Below are 20,040 nucleotides of genomic sequence, written 5' to 3'. Positions count from 1 at the left end.
TATTGCTTGTGCTTGGTCTCTTCTAGTGATACACCTTAAACCACTGCAGTGTGTGTATTTATATTTTAATTAGAAAAAAAATGCATTGTTTGATCCACCTTAGTTTGAAAATTCTGGGGGTAAGATTTTAAAAGGTGATGGCCTTTGGCAGACAAGTGCTCAGTACGTTGCTGCTGAGTGTAACAAGCCAAGAGGTCTGAAGTGTTTGTAACTTTAGTTTACCATGTTTGATCCATTATGCTTGGCTAACAGATTCTTTCAGGATTTGACCTTGCTCCTAATTCCTTAGGTTTTCTCAGAAGGTAGGTGCATTCCCAAGTATTTTGCGCAAGGATCATACAGTCACTCATGTAGATGCTCTTTTTTTGGCAGTGACGTGGACCATTCTGAATTGAGGCTTCTTGGGGTTACCAGTTCAGTTTTTGTTTTCGTATATCTAATTTGCAATCAGTATTTGGTGAGGGTCTGAATCTAGTTCCTTTCTATGTTTTATTCTTTTTTTAGGACTTCTTAGACGTGGTTAGATTTTTAATTATAAAACATAAGTTGTTAGATGATGACAGTGAATCAGGTGTGGCTGGCACTAGTTCAGGTTTTTGAATGCATGTTGTTTGTGGCAATAAAGATAACACAGTGTTTAAAATTTTAATTATTGAACTTTAAACAGTCCATGTTCGTTTGTTAAATGATAAAATATATATCTTCCTTACTTTTGCCTCCAAGTCCAATCCAAGTCCAACTCTCTCTCCCTTCCTCTCTTCTTATCTACCCCTAGGTCCATTCTCTCTCTCTTCCCTCTCTCTCAACCCCCCCCCCCCCCCCCCCCCCGGTCCAACACCTCTCTTTTTTTCTTGCTTCCCTCCACCCTGTCCACTTAAGGTCCATTATCTCTTGCTCCCTCTCTCCCAGCCCAACATCTCTCACTCTCTCTTCTCCCTCCATCCTTTTCCCTTGATTTGACTTTTCTCCCTATTTTCCCTCCCCCCCCCCCCCCCCCCCCCGTGCACAGTCCAGCATCTCTCTCTCCTCTTTTCGCCCTGCCCTTGGTCCTCTCCCCCCCCCCCCCCCCCACCGGGTTTGTTGCTGCTCATTTTACTCAGAGTCTTTCCTTGTAAAGACCTAAGAGGGAGCCCAGTAGCTTAGTAAACGGTTATAACTAGATGGATATATCTTATTTGCATTTCTGAGCGAAGAATTAGCACAATATATCAAAATTCTTATAGAGTGTAATGTTAAATAGTCAAATTCCTTACTACAATTTACATTTGTCACTTTGTCTCTCACCTTACAGGACCAGGGTAAAGTTGGAAAGTCTGGAAGATGCTTATATTTTGCAAGGGGATGACGACTCTCTTTCTGACAAACATGGATGCCCAGCCTACGTGAGCCCGGAGATCCTGAACACGAATGGCAGCTACTCAGGCAAAGCAGCAGACGTGTGGAGTCTAGGCGTTATGCTTTATACAATGTTAGTCGGACGTTATCCCTTTCATGACATTGAGCCCAGTTCCCTCTTCAGCAAGATTCGCCGTGGGCAGTTTAACATTCCAGAGACACTATCCCCCAAGGCTAAATGCCTCATACGTAGCATCCTGCGCCGGGAGCCATCAGAAAGGCTGACCTCGCAGGAAATCCTGGACCATCCTTGGTTTTCTACAGATTTCAGTGCATCTAGTTCAGGATATGGTGCTAAAGAAGCTTCTGATCAGCTGGTGCCCGATGTCAACATGGATGAGGACATAGACCCATTTTTTAACTGAGCACAAAGAAAGGTATTTAGAAGGTACTGGATGCGGCCACGTGAAGGAGTCCTTGACTGTATTAATCACATCCTGCATCGGCCTAGCTTGGTAGCAAGAGTTGTTCCTATTTGAGTTCCCTGGCTTGAGAGGGAATGCCCACAAGGAATTATTATTCAAATGTAGCATGGGGACACTTGGTGGGGTGGGGTGGGGAAGGGGGGAGGAGAGGGCAGGGCTCTGCTAACAAGTTAATTGGATTTGGAGAAAAGGCAGCATGGAGCAATTGTAGCTTCTCACCTTATGGAGCCAAGGAGACTGCACATGCCAATTCTGGTGCAGCTTTATCACTTCTGTTTATTTGTTCCATTATGCTAGTTGCAACTCACACCAGATTGAAATGTTGTGCATCAATATACATCTTGGCAGCGCACTGTTAGACATGTTTCTCCATTATTCAGAGGAGGTACAATGAGTTAGTCTTTTTATTCTGATGGCATACATTGAAAAGGTTGTACACACGGACTGATGTGAAAAGTGGGTGCTAAAAAAAAAAATAATTCAGTTTGTGTCTCTTGATAGGTGTTTTTCATCTCTTGTTTCTTCTACATAAACTACTTAATATTCTTGCCAGGAAATGGCATTTTACTGCTTTGTTCCCATAAGGGGAAGTAACTGTTGTTTTTTAACAAGCTGTTCTGTTCTGTGTCAAATGGTTCATTGCAGGAAGCTATTATAATGCAGCCTTCCATCATTATTACTTAGTGGGTGTGTATGTATGCACATATACATTCGCATGTACTAAAAGAAATAAAAATATACAATCTTTTGAACATAATAAACAGGGTTTGAAATACTGGCTTCCACATTTGCCATGCTACACTTAATAGCTAGAGGGCAAAAATGCCCTTAGATTAAATAGTGCCTTTCCTTGGGGTGGGGATGGGGTAGGGGAATAAAACAAAAAAATATTGTCAAAAGTGGGGTTTCCTCTCCAATTTGGTCTGTAGAAGGCAATGCTTTTCCTTATTTTTATCCTTCTTAACAAAACCCTAACTATGGGGGGGGGGGGCAGATTTTCTGAAAGGCACATAATTGAAGAAAAATGGAAGGGCCTGAACAGCAATAGATTCAGATAGTACAGGGTGCCTTACACTTTTGCACTGTAAGCCCTGATTTAACTAGCCCATTGGGCTGATTCGGGGTTTACACTCGCGTAAAGCACTCCGTGACGTTCAACATTTTTTTTTTTTTGTTGTTGAATCGGCACTTATTTCATAGCAGATTATAGTCTTAAAAGGCAAAAAAAAAAAACTTTGGTTCTACTATAAAGGCAAGGGTATTAATAAGCTGATTATTGTTATACAGATAACTCCCCACAAATCACACACACATTATATTGCACCTTTGTATTGTCAAGAATTATATGGTATTTATTGAGGAAAAATGTCACAGTAGTGATGTATTAAGCCAGTACTTCAATTACGGGTTGACTTAGGATGACATGCTACATGCTGTAGTTAACACCTTATTTTGTGTGTGTATGTTCAGGTATTTCTGTCCCTGGATAACTTTTTAGTTTGGCTTTTTTTTTTTTAGGTAGGATATCTTTTTTTTTTTGTTGTTGTTTTTAAATTTAGATTGGCCCATGTTTTTATTACTGCTTTTTATATTGCTATATGATATTGAAATTTCTCAGCATAAATATTTGTGTTTTCTAGTACCTCAGTTGTTCTGATTATACTGCCTGTATATGTTTTGTGAAACTGGTCCTGTTTTTGGTAGGTACATGTGGACTCCATAGTATGTAAATGTTACTTGAATTTGTGCTTTAGAGTATGTGGCATGTGCGTACTGCTACTTGGCATTTCACTATTGGACACTATCTGCCTGCCTCGCAGGGAAGTTTTTTTTTTGGTGCAGATCTACAGAAATTGGGTTCACGGTTCTTGATCAAGAGACAAAGCTGCAGCCGACATGCTTGGATTCTATTTTGGTAACAAAAAGAAAAGGTTTTTACACTTAGAAGATGGTGCTGAGTTGGTGCTGTGTAAAGGAGGACTTCTTTTTCAAGTATGTTTATAGGAGGACAGTTGGTGGGTGACATGCATGGTGGGGTTTTATTGCCTCTGGTGCTTTGATTGTCATGTATTTGGTTTTAATGTTTTTGTTTTTGATTTTTTTTTTGTCCTGATATCTTCAATAAATAAAATTGTGCATATTTAACTAACCTTCATTTGTAAAGATTTCTTTTTGTGGATTTCTTGCTCATTTGCATTGTGTAGAATTATGATGTTGATTATGTATTGCGATTATTACTAGTTGGCCTTTCAGTGTAGGTCTTTTCCAAGCAGAGACTTGTCCCAATATTGCCACCTAGGCTGCTTTCATTATGAATGCTCATCACTTGATGCTCATATGAGCAAGAATTTTCCCCCCAAACCAATACACTGTAGAACAGTAGCTCTGTGGCCATCACTTACTGAAGACAAATGTAAACAGGAAATGAATACTCTAGTGTGACCTGTTGCTTTGTGGTTTAATTTTTGCACAGTCAAAGCCTTTGGGCAGACTTGTAGCTTATTAAAAAATCACACAATAAATTGCTTTTATATATGCATGGCAATGGGCTAAGAAGTCTGATTTACTAAGGGCCCTGTTTTCTAAGGCGCGTTAGCATTTTTAACGCGCGTTAACCATGTACGGGTGTTAAATGTGTACGCACCTACAATATCCCTATGGGCGTCTACACGGTTAGTGCATGTGCTAATTGTAGGTGGGTTAAAAATGCTAATGCGCCTTAGTAAACAGAGCCCTAATTTCGATAAAGACCAGCATTTCAGTGTGTTAAAAAAAAAACAACTTTAAAAAAGGAAAACAGGATGCGTAACAAATGTGGGTATTTATGCACAAAGTCTGGCTCTTCTAACATGTCCTTCACATTATTGCTTCATAGAAAAGAGTTTAGTTTTTTAGTTTTTATTTCTTCTCTATCCTCTAATTTCCTCTGGCAACTACTAGGGAATTCGTCTTTTGGATGGCAGTCCTGAACTGTCCGACTTAAAAAATGACTTAACTGGCCAGTTGGAACCAAGCAAGGGAGCCCCAAGCTGTGCCTAATCAGAACCAAATCGGAAGTAAAACCAGACTGGCTCAAACTCTAATACAGGATATTAATTAAAGCAGTTTGATTGCCCATGATCTCCTATCCAGTGTTAAATCTATTCGTTCCTGCACCGAAGTACAGTTCAGTTTTGCTCAAACTTGGTCCACCTTTTTCCAGTACAATTCATTTTTAATAAAGACTTTTCAGAAAGCAACAATTTTAAACAAAATATTTTTCTGCCTACAATTCTGTGAATAACAGGATCCATGAGCGCATTAGCTAGGCAGTAATGGTGCAGTGCTTTTCTGAAAGATAAACACATGTAAATGGATTTCCTGTGACCAGTCACCTGCTCTGAGTCATACCAGTGAAGACTGTTTCTAGCAACTGTCAGAATAAATGTACTGTTCAAAAAAAGTCATCTTCCATTGCAGGGAATATCTAATCAACTGCTGTAGCTGCTTTTTTTGTTTTTGTTACAATAATAAAGTTTTGTATTTATAGCCTACCTCTTGAAGGATAGTCAAGACAGCTTACAGAATTTATTTGAATTCAGATACATTAAGGGGGCCTTTAACTAAGGTGTGCTAGCGTTTTTGCACTAAAAATCAGCTGCCGCTGAATGCTGAGACACCCATAATGGGTGTCTCTGTGTTTAGCACCAGCTAAAAACGCTAGCGCACCTTAGTAACAGACCCCCCCCCCCCCCTAAAAACCTTCAAGAGAGTTTACAGCCTGCTTTAAGAGGCACCCTGTTATAAAAGTGCCTCTTGTCCTTTTGCCTCAGGTAACCAAACTGTGTTTATAAAATAGACACCCAGGGACTTCCGGTGACGTCATGAGTTCGAGTGCAGCTCGATACTGAAGCTCCGAGCCTAATCCCCCTTAAACCATCGCAATCCACAATAAAAATCAAAGCAAGGTACTTACTTTATATGGAAAAATACTTAACAAGTTCGCCCACAAATATGGCGCAAAAAACGCTGAAAAAAGATAGAAGCAAAGCGAGTAGCGGCGACACTAAGACGCTGGAGGAAACCGCGCCAATAGGGCCTATATTTACAGAGGCTCAGCTCCACCAACTGACGCAAGCGACCGAGAGGGCCTGGGAACCCAAATGGATAAGCCTGAATAGCAAACTGGAGGCATATCAGACGACCCTGGACGGGTTCAGTATCCGGCTTGGAGATTTAGAGACGAGGGTCTCGGCAACGGAGGACGACACGCGAGGATATGGCCCCGATATCGCAGAATTAAGGCAACAAGTGGTGGAGCAGCGCAACCTCCTAGATGAATATGAAAACAGAGCAAGAAGGAATAACATACGCATTATTGGACTAGATGAATCTGTCCCGGAGCGCAACCTTGAAACATGGTTGGAAACTTGGCTATCTAAAGAGCTGGCGCTCACGGACACGATGGGCCCAATGGTCATCGAAAGAGCACACCGCATGGGCAGGAAAATGGAGAATAGAAATAGGCCACGTGCCGTCATAGCGAAGATAATGAACTACCGACATAAAGTAGAGATAATGGAAGGCTTCAAAATTAAAAGGGACTCGCTACAGTATAACCAGAGGAATATTTTGATATTTCAAGATTACTCTACTGCTGTCCAAGAAAAAAGAAAACAATACCATCCGCTTTGCTCAGAACTGGCACAGAAAAAAATTCGATTTCGACTACAATACCCAGCTCAATTAAGAATATATATACAGGAGAAATGGCAGCATTTTTCAACGGCAACTGAAGCCAGGAAACATTTAATGGACAATAAAATCTTGGAGGCAGTTTAAGTTAGCCATCTGGCACAACTGAAATAACATACAAATCACAGCAAGTATTACTGAATATGTGGATAGCAAGATTATTGTTTATTGTTTAAAAATGTTGGGGAATCGGGAGCTCCAGGTGATCACCGAGGTCACAGGACATCCACCTGGAATATCCAGGTGGATGTACAAAGGTCACATGCGTGGATGGGATGGTAGGGAGAGGGGGGGGATTAGGGAAGAAGAACCTACTCTAAATATGGTAAATAAGGGACAAAAGACAGAACTCTTCAGAAATATTGAGGTTATGGTAAAACATGGAAATATGTTGATCAAGATGTATGCAAGGTCCCTAGCGGGCGCAAATGTTATGGGTTATAAGCGTAAAAATATGTGTATAGCCATGCAACAATGCCAATTAGAATTATAACATGGAATGTAGGGGGCATAACATCCCCTATAAAACGGAACAAAATACTCACAGCCCTCAAGCGACACCGGGCAGATATAGCCTGCATACAGGAAACCAGATTAAATGATATAGAACATTCTAAATTACAAAGATTATGGGTTGGAGAATGCTATGCGGTTAATGCCCAGGGGCGGAGGGGAGGAATTGCGGTCCTAATTCGTAAAGGGTTGGCCTGTAAAGTAACAGTGGTAGAAAAAGAGAAACAAGGTCGATATATAACACTACGAGTATGGCTACAAGGGTTTGAATTTTACTTGATTGGGGTATATGGGCCTAATGAATATGATAAAGAATTTTACCGGACGCTGGGAAGTAAATGTCTCCAATACCAACAGGGTAGGATTTTAATACTTGGGGACCTCAACTTAGTTCTTAACCCAAGAGAGGACACCACTAATCCGCAATCGGCACACTACTCCGGACAACGAGCAGGAGAGCTGCCAATGTTGTTAAAGACGTTAGACCTGGTGGATGTGTGGAGAACACTACACCCTGGGGAACGTGATTATACACATAGATCAAGGGCCCATGACACACAATCGAGATTGGATTATATTCTCTTGGGTCGTACTATGTTCCACCAGGTGAGGGGGGCAGCCATAGGACCGGAGGAGATCTCTGACCATACTCCGGTATGGATGGATTTAGAGTTACCAGATGACAGGCCGAGAGGGGCAGGGTGGAGATACCCGGCATATTTAGACGGAGACCCTCAATTTCAAAAATATCTACTGGATAAATGGGGAGAATACTCATTTCATAATAAAGAACATGCAGAGACAGACCCAATCTTGTTTTGGTCCGCACTAAAGGCGGTTCTTAGAGGGAATATTATTGCATATTGTAGTACCCAAAAGAAACGCCGAATGGCAACAATATTACAACTGGAAAAACAGCTCTCCAAAGCTAAGCGCATGCACATTTCAAGACCCTCCCAGGTCACATTGGAGCATTTAAAGACCATACAGGTCACACTTAATACTCTGCTCCATGAAAAAGAACAAAGATCAGCAGTGTATTATAAATATAAATTACACAGATTTGGGAACAAAGCGGGACGCTTACTGAGTAAAGTCATAAAACGTTGGGGGGGCTCCCGGACGGTGGCGGCCCTGAAAGATGAGCAGGGTAGGCTTAGAGTAACACAAAGTGAAATTGGGAGAATCTTTACTACACACTTTACACAACTGTACACATCAGGAAACCAAGTAAATAAGCAGGTGATACAAGACTATTTAACTCAGGCGGGTCTGCCCATTATAACACCTGAAGACTTAGCTATACTCAATGCTCCATTAACCCTAACGGAACTCCAACAGGCTATAAAAAAATTGAAAAACCGAACGGCACCAGGGCCAGATGGATATACTGGGGAATTCTATAAAATCTTACCCCTAGAAGGCCAAAAGACACTGTTGGAGTACTACGAAGAGGTGATCAATGCAGGGACATTTCCCAAATATGCAAATACAGCTTTAATTACTTTGATCCCTAAACCAAAGAAATCGCTGGCTAAAGCAGAAGATTATCGCCCAATATCCCTCATAAACGTTGACATTAAATTACTGGCAGGAATGTTGGCAGACCGAATGGCAAAATGCCTCCCTAACCTAATAAGTCCGGAACAAGTTGGATTTGTTAGAAATAGACAAGCCACACACAATGTCCGGCGGTTGTTATTGGCTATAGCGTCATGTCAGGGGCAGGAAACGCCAGCGGTAATAATGAGTGCAGATGCAGAAAAGGCATTCGATAGGGTGGGGTGGGACTATCTCTTCCAGACTATGAGAACGATGGGGATTGAGGGCTGGTTCATGCAAGCAATAGAAACACTATATTGTAACCCGGGGGCGAGTATTATTGTCAATGGTATAAAAGAGACTGAATTTAAAATAATGAGGGGAACTAGACAGGGGTGCCCATTATCCCCTGCCCTTTTTGTGATATCATTGGAGCCGCTGTTACATATATTAAGAAAACAGACAAGCATCACGGGAGTACAGATAGCAGGTCAACATATAAAGGTATTAGCTTTTGCAGATGACTTAATGATGACCATAACAGACCCCCCTAGATCCATGGCACGTCTGATACAGGAGATCGAGCGATTTGGACAAATCTCAGGATTTAAATTAAATTTGACTAAGACTGTAGCCCTGGAAATAGTAAAACATCCACACAGGGGATGGACTGCTGGATTTCCCCTTGTCTGGGAATTAAATTCTGTTAAATATTTGGGAGTGCAAATACCGGCAGATCTTTCTCAGCTATACGATCTTAATGTAAACAACTTACTCAAAGAGACCATACAGACATTGCGGACCTGGGGCGCCCTTCCAGTATCCCTATTGGGTAGGATTGCACTCTTTAACATGGTCATTGCACCAAGATGGACATATATATTCCAAACCTTACCTCTATACCTGAGAAAAAAAGATGAGCGCACATTACACCGCCACACGCAACGATTTCTCTGGCGGGGGAAGAAAGCGCGACTACCGATCTCTATATTGACTATCCCGGTGGAATATGGGGGGCTAGGATTATTGAATATTCGCTTCGAGTATAGCTAATGGTATGAGACATATAAATGACTGGTTCAGGCAGACCAGTGATTATACTAACACAGCCCTGGAGCTGGGGGTGTCCCCGGGGATGCATTTTAGTAACTATCTGCATGGCACTGGAGTGGAGGTTCCATACCCCCTGAAGCACTCTGGGATAATGACAACTGCCAGGGCTGTCTGGGAATGGGTGTGCCGCCTCCACCATTTTTCACCTAAGGTGACACCATATTTGCCTATCTGTAACAACCATTCCTTTATACCCGGACAAATGTACACTGTATTCAAGAGGTGGGAAAGGAAAGGTGTGGTATACCTTCTCCAGGTGGTGACTGCTGAAGGCAGACTCAAATCATTCAATGAACTACAAACCAAATATGGTTTGCCTGCCAGTGATGAGTTTTATTATAGACAACTGCGACATTACGTGTCATCCCTACCATGGACATCATTAACAGAAGACGTACAGGAGGAAATCTCCTCAGCATATTCTTTGGAATCCCAGCAAAAAGTACCTATGGCATATCACCATAGACATATACGAGATACAGCTTTGGAACTGGACTATGCCAAATTAGCACATACCTGGACCCTGGATTTACAAACTAAAATAACTGCACAGATGTTACAATCTCACATATTGCAGATTCGGAAGACCACAAATGCAGCTGCACACTGGGAACTACAATATAAGGTGGCTTTGAGACTTCACGTGCCACCGAGAAGGGCATTCCACATGGGACTATCCCCTTGGGGCGAATGCCCAAAATGCGGAGCTCCAGGGGCGACAACGGGACACATGCTCTGGCATTGTAAATATACGCAAAGTTTTTGGCGGCAGATTGTGACCCAGGTAACCACTATGTGGGGACAAACGTGGCATTATGATGCCCAATTATTATTTGGACAACCAAAACTGGGGAAAAGACCCAAACGAGGATACACAGCATTTGTGATGCGAGCCACACTTGCAGGTAAAAAGACAATACTGTCAGAATGGATATCCCATCAACCCCCCAGGGTGCAACAGTGGAGGACACATATGATACACATGATGCGAATGGAACGCATGGCTATAAGGGACCTAGATTCTACAGAAGGAACACAATTCCAACAACGCTGGAGCCCGTTTTGGATTACCATGACAGCAGCAGCGAGAAGTCATATCTTAAATCCCTGATAATAAGACTTTGGAAATAAGTGGATGTAGGAGTGGGAAAGAGAGAGGGAGGGTAGGGGTGGGTGGGGGGGAGGAAGTTAAGGGTAGGGGGGGTGAAAATTAAAAACACTGTTTTCCAAATATGGTTTAATATGAATGATTGTAGAACTGGTAGAAAACATACAATGTATATTTACCATGTGTTGTTTATTAACAATAAAAAAAGATTTAAACATAAAATAGACACCCAGAACCAATGCAAATGGGAAGTAATTCTCAAAAGATTACTTGGGGCCCCTTTTACCAAGCTGCGGTAAAAGGGGGCCTGCGCTGGCTCCGGCGTATGTTTTTCACGCGAGCTGAGGCAAACTGCTAATGCTGTGTCTTTCACATGTGCTGAGTTCAAGTCTAATTGAGCATGTGCAGGAGAGTTAGAAGGCTAGCATTAGTGGCAAAGCGCACCTGCTGAATAAGTGCTGCTACAGGCACGACTCAGGCAGGATAAGTCTTCGGCTGGCAGGGCTCGGCATCTACGTCAGCTCACATAATTATATTTTGAGGAGCTGAGGGCAGAGTAGAGGTCGTGGGGGGGGGGGGGGGGAGGTGAGGGGAGAGAGAATTATATACCTACCCACCTTGGGCTAAGGCCCACCCAGAATTGGCCGTCTGGCTACGCCACTGCTTTAAATGTCCCTGTGAAAAGGCAATAGAGGTGGTTAGTAATCAGCATATTTCAGTGAATGTGGATGACAAAGTTTGGTTTATTCTGACTTCTGCCAGATGTTGCTGAACTTATTTCAGTTTTAAAAGGAAAAGTTCCTGGTAAACGTAAAATTGTTGGAGATCATTCAGTAAAGTAATGCTCTTTCTTCAAACTCAACAAATGAGTTTGCTAAATGTAGCTGGCTTGCACTCTAGCCCTTCCTCTCAGCTTCTGAGAAATCCACCAGGGTAGGAATACTGTACTTATATTTAAAAGTATCCTGAGCAATATGGGATTGCAGGGAGAAGTGGTAGGATTGTCCCCTTACTGTACACATAGATCCTCAAGGACCTAGGGAATAGCTTCAAACATCAGATTTGGAACCTCTAAGAAACTTCTTGGCATCATAAATTGGGTGTCATTTGTGTCCTCCAGATGCTACACTAAAACAAATGCAGAAATCCAAAGTGAGAAATAAGTCCATGATGGGTGGTCACAGATGGTGCTTTTGCTATTTGAAAGTAAAACAAAATGCATCTGGAAAGTGAGATGATTTTTTTTTTGTCCCTTTGGGCAGAAAGACCTTAGAGCAACCAAGAAATTTCTGTTTCTAACTGAAAAATAAAAGTAATTGTTCTTTCCAACCTTGGATATCTGTCCAGAAAGTTCTGGAGTTTCTTGAACAAGAGCTGTCAGTTAGAATCTTATGTATGCAGCAGGGGGAGCTCTAATGTTTGGAATGTTCAGGTTCTGTGATAAGCAATCGCTTGATTGTAGTTCCTGTTCTCTTATGCTCTGGCTGTACAACTTCTGCTCCGACTGAGGGGTCCTTTTTTCTAAGCAGTGGCAGGGCTTATGCACAGGTAGCGTGCATCAAATCGGCATTACTGCAGGGTAGCGTGGGCGCCCTGCAGTAGTTTTGAAGTTGGTGTGCGCTGTTTCCCATGGTAGAAAATATATTTCTATTTTCTACTGCGGGGGACGTTACCAGCGGTAACGGCAGCGTGGCCACATTGGTGCACGCTGCTTGATTACCACACAAGTAGAGCATGAGCCCTTACCGCTAGCCTGGTAAGGGCTCAGGCAGTAAACAGCCGCGCACTACTTCTAATTTTAGCGCATGACCGTTTACTGCCCCCCATTTTAAAAAAGCCCTTTTTCCCAGCCGAGGTAAAAAAAAAATGGCCCAGTGCGCGCCAATTTCATGCATTCACACTACCACAGGCCACCTTTTACCTCTGCTTAGTGAAAGGATCCCTGAGTGCTTTTTTAGACAATAAATTTTCTGTTTCCTCACAATATTCTACACCCCTTTTCTGGTAACGAAGATGGGATCCTAGTAGTTTTTGATCACTGAGTCCAACAACTGATACCAGCACTCAGATGTTAAGGTCATGCTTAGAAATCAAAGGGATTGGGATTTTGTTCTTATCTTTCAGCAGTAGTAGTTCAAGGCAGGGTTACCATATGTCTCCAGAAAAAGGAGGTCTCATTGATCCAGTCCGGGTTTTGTTTCCATTGAAAGCAATGGAAGTAAAACCCAGACTGGCTCAATCTGTCCTCTTTTTTCTGGAGCCATACGGTAACCCTAGTTCAAGGTGATTTACAGTGAGGTACATTAGATATCTTCCTGTTCTCAGAGGGCTTACAATCTAACAGGCCCTTATACTAAAGGGCGTTAAGCCTTAAGACTCATTTAGGGGCCCTTTTTGTAATGGCCACATGCTAATTTCCCCCATTAGAACATGGCCATTACCACGGCAGTCCTTACTGCCACCTGCTTACGAGGCGGTAAGGGCTCCCACACTACATCCAGTTTGCCCTTTTTGGGCAGACTGGATAGACCATACAGGTCTTTCTCTGCCGTCATCTACTATGTTACTCTGTTTTATTAAGGTGATGTAGGCCTAACACATGCTAAAAGGGGAACACCGCAGGACTTGCTGAGGTGTCCTGTGTTATTTTCTCGCTCAGTGCACGCTAATCCCACACTGGAAAATAGTTTTTATCTTTTTTTGTGGGCATGCCTCCCATGCTGGAAAATAGTTTTTTATTTTCCAGCACAGGAAGCGCACCTATAGGAGGAGAGTAGGCATACCTGCGCTAATCAGCTAGCGAAGAGGTCACTAGACCACCAGGGCAGTAGAGAAAGGGGAGGCTAGGACACCCTTAGGGGGTGTGTGACGGGGGGGTGGGGGAAAGGGGTGGGGCGATGAGTGACAGAGGGTGGGGTGGGGTGGCAGGGCGTGTGTCCTCTTTTTGGGGGGACCAAATAAGGTAACCCTACCAATGTGGGTGCACAGGACATTTCAAAGCGGATTGCTCAGATAATCCCACGCCTTCGCTAAAGAGCATTCCAGTTCCTGCATCAAGGTGGCGGCTTTCGTGGGTGGTTCCATTGTCATGAAGGAGGCTCATGCAGTTACTGCAGCACAAAAAAATACTGGCCATTCATCAAGCAAGGAAGCAGATGGGTTTCCACAACACTACAGCACCCCAGTAACTGTGAATCAGACTCAGATGGCTGCTTATGGACACTGGCTCTAGCATAACTTTATTTCAAACAGAGCTAGTGCTGGAAGATGCAATTCTTTCAGGGCGCACTGCAGAGGTAGTGCTAGCCAATGGATCCAGAGAGACTGTACCCATTGCTCTAGTATTCCTGGATTGGGGTACCAAGCCTGGATACAGAGAAGTAGGAATAATGAAAAACATGCCGCTACCAATGCTATGTCAGACCGACACAGGTCCAATGAACATTACCTTTGATAGCGGAGTCAGCATTTCCGCTATGGTGACCTGTAGTCAGGCCCGGGCAGCCCAACAAGCAGAAGCAGCAGAGATAATCTCTCCAGTTCCAGATCTTGAGCCAGTCCAGATAGAGCCAGCTGACCAAGCAACAGCACCAGTTCCAGAGGTGACCGAGGCCGTGAGTATAGAACAGCCTGTTGACACAGATCAGACTGATGACCCTGATTTGTCAGAGTCACCAGCAGAGACCCTTCCAGATATGGATACTGATATAGGACAGAGACATGCTTTTCAGGAAGCACAGCGCTCTGACCCTGACCTGGAAATCCTGAGGCAGAGGGCTAGTCAAGTATGATTGTAATACCAGAAATAGAGAGCTTTGTGAGGGTCAGCAGGTGCTTGTTTTAGTCCCAGTACATCAGAATAAACTTCAAGCTAATTGGGTGGGACCTTACAAGGTCATAAGGCACCTGAATGATATAAACTATGTTATATCTATGGACTCTCAAGACAGAAAGCAGCATACCTTTCATGTAAATATGTTAAAGGCCTATGCAAATCGCAGAGCTATGTTGTTAGCTGTGTGCTGCCTACCAGAAGAGTGTCAGGATAGTGAGCCCATACCTGACTTCCTAGCAGAGATCTTACCAGAGGGATCTATACAGCAAATTGTAGTGAGAGAGCAATTAACTCCCACCCAGAGACAGCCGTTAGAAGCAGTATTGCAAAAGTATGCTGATGTATTTTCCACTAAACCAGGATTTACCCATTTGGCTAGTCACAATATAAACACGGGTGTCCATTATCTGCTGAAGTTGGATGCCTATCTAATATCTGCTGAGGTGGAGAGGCAAATGAAGCAGGAGATTGTGGAGATGCTAGGCCTAGGTGTTATAAAAAAAGTCTCATAGTCTTTGTGCTTCTCCTGTAGTTCTTGTTATCAAAACAGATGGTACAACCCGCTTCTGCATGGATTAGAGGAGACTTATTGAATGTACTGTATCTGACACCTATCTGATGCCCCAGATGGATGAGTTACTAGACCACTTAGCTGGGGCCCAGTACCTGACTACAATGGACATTAGCCGAGGGTACTGGCAGATTCCCCTAACAGCTGCTGCTCAGGAGCGATCAGCATTTATTACCCCATTTGGTCTGTATGAGTTTACTGTGATGCTTTTTGGAATGAAAAATGGCCCTGGTACATTTCAGTCCTTGGTGAATCGACTGTTGGACTCCAGGAGCATGCTAGTGCTTATCTTAACCACCTGATCCATTGAGTGGAGCACTGGACCAGAACAGGGAGGTCCACCTGACTATAAAACCCAGCAAATATCAGATGGGGGTGGCAGAAGTGTAATATTTAGGGCACAGAGTGGGAGGTGGACAGCTGAAGCCTGAATCAGCTAAGGTGGAAGCTATACAAAATTAGCCCACTCCCCAAAATAAAAAGCAAGTATTGGCCTTCCCTGGAACAGCGGGGTATTATAGAAAGTTTGAGCCTCAATACAGCACTATAGCCAAGCCCCTGACTGACTTGACTAAAAAGAGACTACCACGAATCGTTACCTGGTCGCCAGAATGTGAAGCAGTCTTCCAAAATGTAAAGACTGCATTAGCTACCAATTCAGTACTAGTTGCACCTGATTACCAGCAAAGATTTGTGATATAGACAGACGCTTCGATATATGGCATTGGGGCTGTGCTCAGTCAAGTGAATAGCAGAGGGGAGGAGCACCCCATTGTGTATCTGAGTTGCAAGTTCCTTGACAGGGAGGTAGCCTATGCCACTATTGTAAAAGAGTGTCTGACCTTAGTGTGGGTCTTCAAGAAGTTACAACCATATCTGTATGGGCGAGACTTTACTGTCATCACAGATCACACTCCATTGGTCTGGCTTCAGAGAGTCAACTTCACCACACAGCACCGGAAAGGCAGTGAACATAGTAACGCTGATGGCTTCTGCAGAAAGGAAGAGCCAGAACCACCCTGACACTGGACAATCAAGACCCGATCAGTGGTCTCTAGAGGCTGCAGTCCAGGGTTTCTCTCTTGAGGAGGGAGGTGTGACAGAACATTTAATCCTGTAAAACTGCCTTATTTCCTGAAGTGTATTTCTCTAGTTTGGCCAGCAGGTGGTACATGTTTATGTTCTGAAAGTGCTGCAGAACCAAAGCTGTTTTCTTTGTTTAAGTCTTTTAGAAAAGCAGTCTGCCATATACTTTCAAAGATTGTTGTTCTGGGCTCTGATTGGCCCAGGAACTCATTGTCATTTGGATTTTACTGGCTTTTTCCCCAGTCTTAGCCCAGAAAAAGAGAGAGAGAGATCTCTTTGCTGAGGCCCTATGATGTTATATTTGATAATCTGTGAGCAACATATTTTCTGATCTCTCCAGGTACTTTTTAGAAAGTAAACAAATGTTTAGATGGTTCTAAATTTATCCATATTTCAGTTACCTGTTATTGTTTGCTGATTGCACTTTTTCTGTTTCACTGTTCAATTTTTAAGACAATAAACAATTTTCAGTTTGTTGACTCCGCTTGTCTGGACTGATACAGAATCCTGGTGGTTTGTGTGTTGGGTCTGTGAGTGCTTTCTGGGAACTGTGGGACCACTTGGAATGTGGCCCCAGTAACCTAAAAATTACTGGGGATAATTTGAGAGCAGGAGACTTGCCCAGAGGCAGTTCTGACCTAGTCAGTGGAAGAAAGATGCTAGTGTAGAGCACAAGTGTCAGGTGCAGGCGAACCCGAGCTATATTGGGGATAGACCCTCAAGTGGCTGCTGGGTAACCCCAAGCACATTGTTAGGTGTTTTGTGACAATCAATCTCTTGGAACTTGCGGTTCCTGTCCCTCAGATTTTCCAGGTCTGAAAACATATTGGGCTCTCATTATTGGGGGTAAAGCTTTTCCAGGCATTTTAACACCTCAACAAAATATTTTTTGAACCATATCTATTGATGAAATCAGTGGCGACTTTGGAAAAATTAACAGGCTTAAGATATGCTAACCTCTGGTGGGTATAATTCTTATCTCTAAGAGAGATTGATTTCAAATTTTCCAAAGTCCAAATTTTATTATCTCAAGTCTGAATTTTAATATCTCAGTTTCAGAGAGATGTCAGTCGATGACTTGAGTCTGAACAAGGGTAGCCTCAGAAAGTATTTTCAAATCAACAGAATGCTCGCCAGTTACAATCAACAGCGAGGAATGTATATTATTTACAGCGTCCCAAAGTGATCCAGAGTCACAATGGCAGGTTTTTCCCAAACCCGAATCTCTCTACCAGAAGTAGTCTATTTATTTATTTATTACATTTGTACTCTGCTCTTTCCCACATACAGCAGGTCTAGTTCTTCAATCTACCCAAACTACTCACAGTCTCTTTAGATAGGATCCTGAAATTGGCTTAAAATGCAGGGTCTTCTTCTGAAAGAGGAGCCATATTCAGTGCTCCCCCCCCCCCCCCCCAACAAGCACCAAAGCTCACAAACTCCAGGGAAGCCTCAGCTACAAATTGCCCTTCATCAAACAACCTCTGGACTGCGGGGGTGCCACCCGATTGGTGGGGCTTAGCAAAGTTCTGTCCGCACTATTGCGTGCTGCATCAACAGCCAGCATGGCTGAAGAAGAGAGTTTTTCCAGACCCACAGCAACTCAAAACTGCTCCAAAGGGGTAAATGCGGAAGCCAGGGTGTACTACTGGACTTTCTCCTGCCTCTTACTTATCTCCAAACAGATAGGGGCATGATCAAACTCCAGCTTTTTAGGAACACAGGAGCTGCTGCAAGAAGGTACTATAGAGAACTGTTCTCTACAGCACCTTCTTAGATCTCCCATCTTTGTGGCCTTTTTATTATATTTTTTTGTGATTATTATATACCTAAGTATAGAATATTTAGAATTATGTTTTTATGATTGTGTTTGTTTTATACTTATTTAAACATTTTCTTACACTCATTCTCTCTCTCTCTCTCTCTCTCTAATTAATTTATTTATTTGTTACATTTGTTTCCCACATTTTCCCACCTATTGCAGGCTCAATGTGACTTACATAGTACCATAAGGCGTTCGCCATGCCGGTAAGGAACAAATACAAAATGGTATTACGGTGGAAAAAGGTTCATGTGTTACACAGACACATTTGGGAATCATAGAGAGGAAGAGTTGCATTATGTCCATTACTAGCTTAAGTTTCCTTGTGTAGCAGGGTACAGGCATTTAAGTTGGGTCAGTAGGGTATGCCTTTTTGAATAAGTTAGTTTTTAGTGATTTCCTGAAGTTTAGGTGGTTGTATGTTGTTTTCATGGCTTTTGGTAGTGTGTTCCACAGTTGTGTGCTTATGTAGGAGAAGCTAGTTGCATAAGATGATTTGTATTTGAGTCCTTTGCAGCTTGGGTAGTGGAGATTTAGGTATGTTCTCGTTGATCTGATTGTGTTTCTGAGTGGTAGGTTTATGAGTTCTGTCATGTATCCCGGTGCTTCGCCGTAGATGATTTTGTGGACCGTGGTGCAGATTTTGAAGGCAATACGTTCTTTGATTGGGAGCCAGTGCAGTTTTTCTTGGAGGGGTTTGGCGCTTTCGAAACGCGTTTTTCCAAATATTAGCCTGGTTGCCATGTTTTGTGCGGTCTGCAGTTTCTTTATGAGTTGTTCTTTACAGCCTACATAGGTGCCATTGCAGTAGTCTACATGGCTTAATACCATTGATTGTATTAGGTTACGATATATTTCTTGCGGGAAGAATGGTTTCACGTGTTTGAGTTTCCACATTGTGTGGAACATTCACTTGGCTCTTTAGGGTCAGGCTTCGGTTGATAGTAACGCTGAGGATTTTCAGGCTGTCTGAGATAGGAAGGGTGTAGTCTGGGGTGTTTATTTTTGTGGGTCTGTACGCATTGTATTAGGATGAGAGGATGAGACAGTGTGTTTTTTTTTTTCCGTATTGAGTTTTAATTGAAAAGCATAAATAAGTAATTAGTAAGCAGTTAAGCCAATCTGGGTCACATTCAGGAATTTGAAGTGGAAGAGCCCCAGTTCCAATGCAGAGAGATTGTCATTCTATTTGAAGGCAAATAAAACTGAGATCCTTGAACAGAAATGGACCTTTTTCTTGACTGTGTATGTGTGTGTGTGTGGGGGGGGGGGGGGGGGGGGGGGGAATAATAGATACTGTAATACATTCACTGGTCCTGCAAACCTTACCGCACACAAAGATGTATAAAGAGATTATAACATTAATAAACGACTATTTCTCAACTGCTTCATCAGTCATTGTGCAAAAGTTTCAGTTCTACTTGTACAAGTAGAATCAGGTTTGTTATGAGGGCATTACCACTTTCATGGTTAAACTGGTCAGAATTGTGGAGAATTGCAGATTCAGGGAATTCTTAAAATGATTTCCATTATAACCATCTAGTCTGAGTTCTGGAATAAAAAATGTCAGCACTATTTTCTTGTTCAGCCAAACTAGATCATTGCAGCAGGACAGAAAAAGGATTTGGCAGCTGAAATAGTGCTACAGCTTACTAAAGAAATTCTGGTCTGAGTGACTAATGTAGATATTGTCACTCACAAAATGAAAGTCACTCAGCCGCCAACTTGTGGTTTAGCTGTGGAGGGCAGGATCAACACTCCGTACACATATTTCAAGGGGCAGAGTGCCATAATAAAAGAAAAATAGTCCAAAAAGGCCACAATGAACATGTTTGCAGATCAAAACTCAGTGGTTAGATACATAAGGGAAACAATGAGGGCTCTGATTTCCAAACA

At 42.7% G+C, this 20,040-nt stretch overlaps 1 protein-coding gene across 3 annotated transcripts in view; it reads left to right on the top strand.

The window, feature by feature from the left end:
- The window catches only part of TRIB2 (tribbles pseudokinase 2), an 80,800-nt gene extending 78,873 nt beyond the window's left edge, over window positions 1–1,927 (top strand). For all 3 annotated transcript variants that reach the window (XM_030198852.1, XM_030198854.1, XM_030198853.1), the window contains exon 3: window positions 1,292–1,927. In XM_030198852.1, coding sequence (XP_030054712.1) covers window positions 1,292–1,760 — 469 coding nt within the window. In that variant the 3' untranslated portion in view covers window positions 1,761–1,927. The remainder of the gene's footprint in view (window positions 1–1,291) is intronic.
- Window positions 1,928–20,040: the final 18,113 nt, after the last annotated feature.

The sequence above is a fragment of the Microcaecilia unicolor genome, chromosome 3, assembly GCF_901765095.1.
Source record: "Microcaecilia unicolor chromosome 3, aMicUni1.1, whole genome shotgun sequence".
Classification (NCBI taxonomy): domain Eukaryota; kingdom Metazoa; phylum Chordata; class Amphibia; order Gymnophiona; family Siphonopidae; genus Microcaecilia; species Microcaecilia unicolor.
The sequence above is the reverse complement of the archived record's forward strand: the minus strand, read 5'-3'. Positions and strand labels throughout refer to the sequence as shown.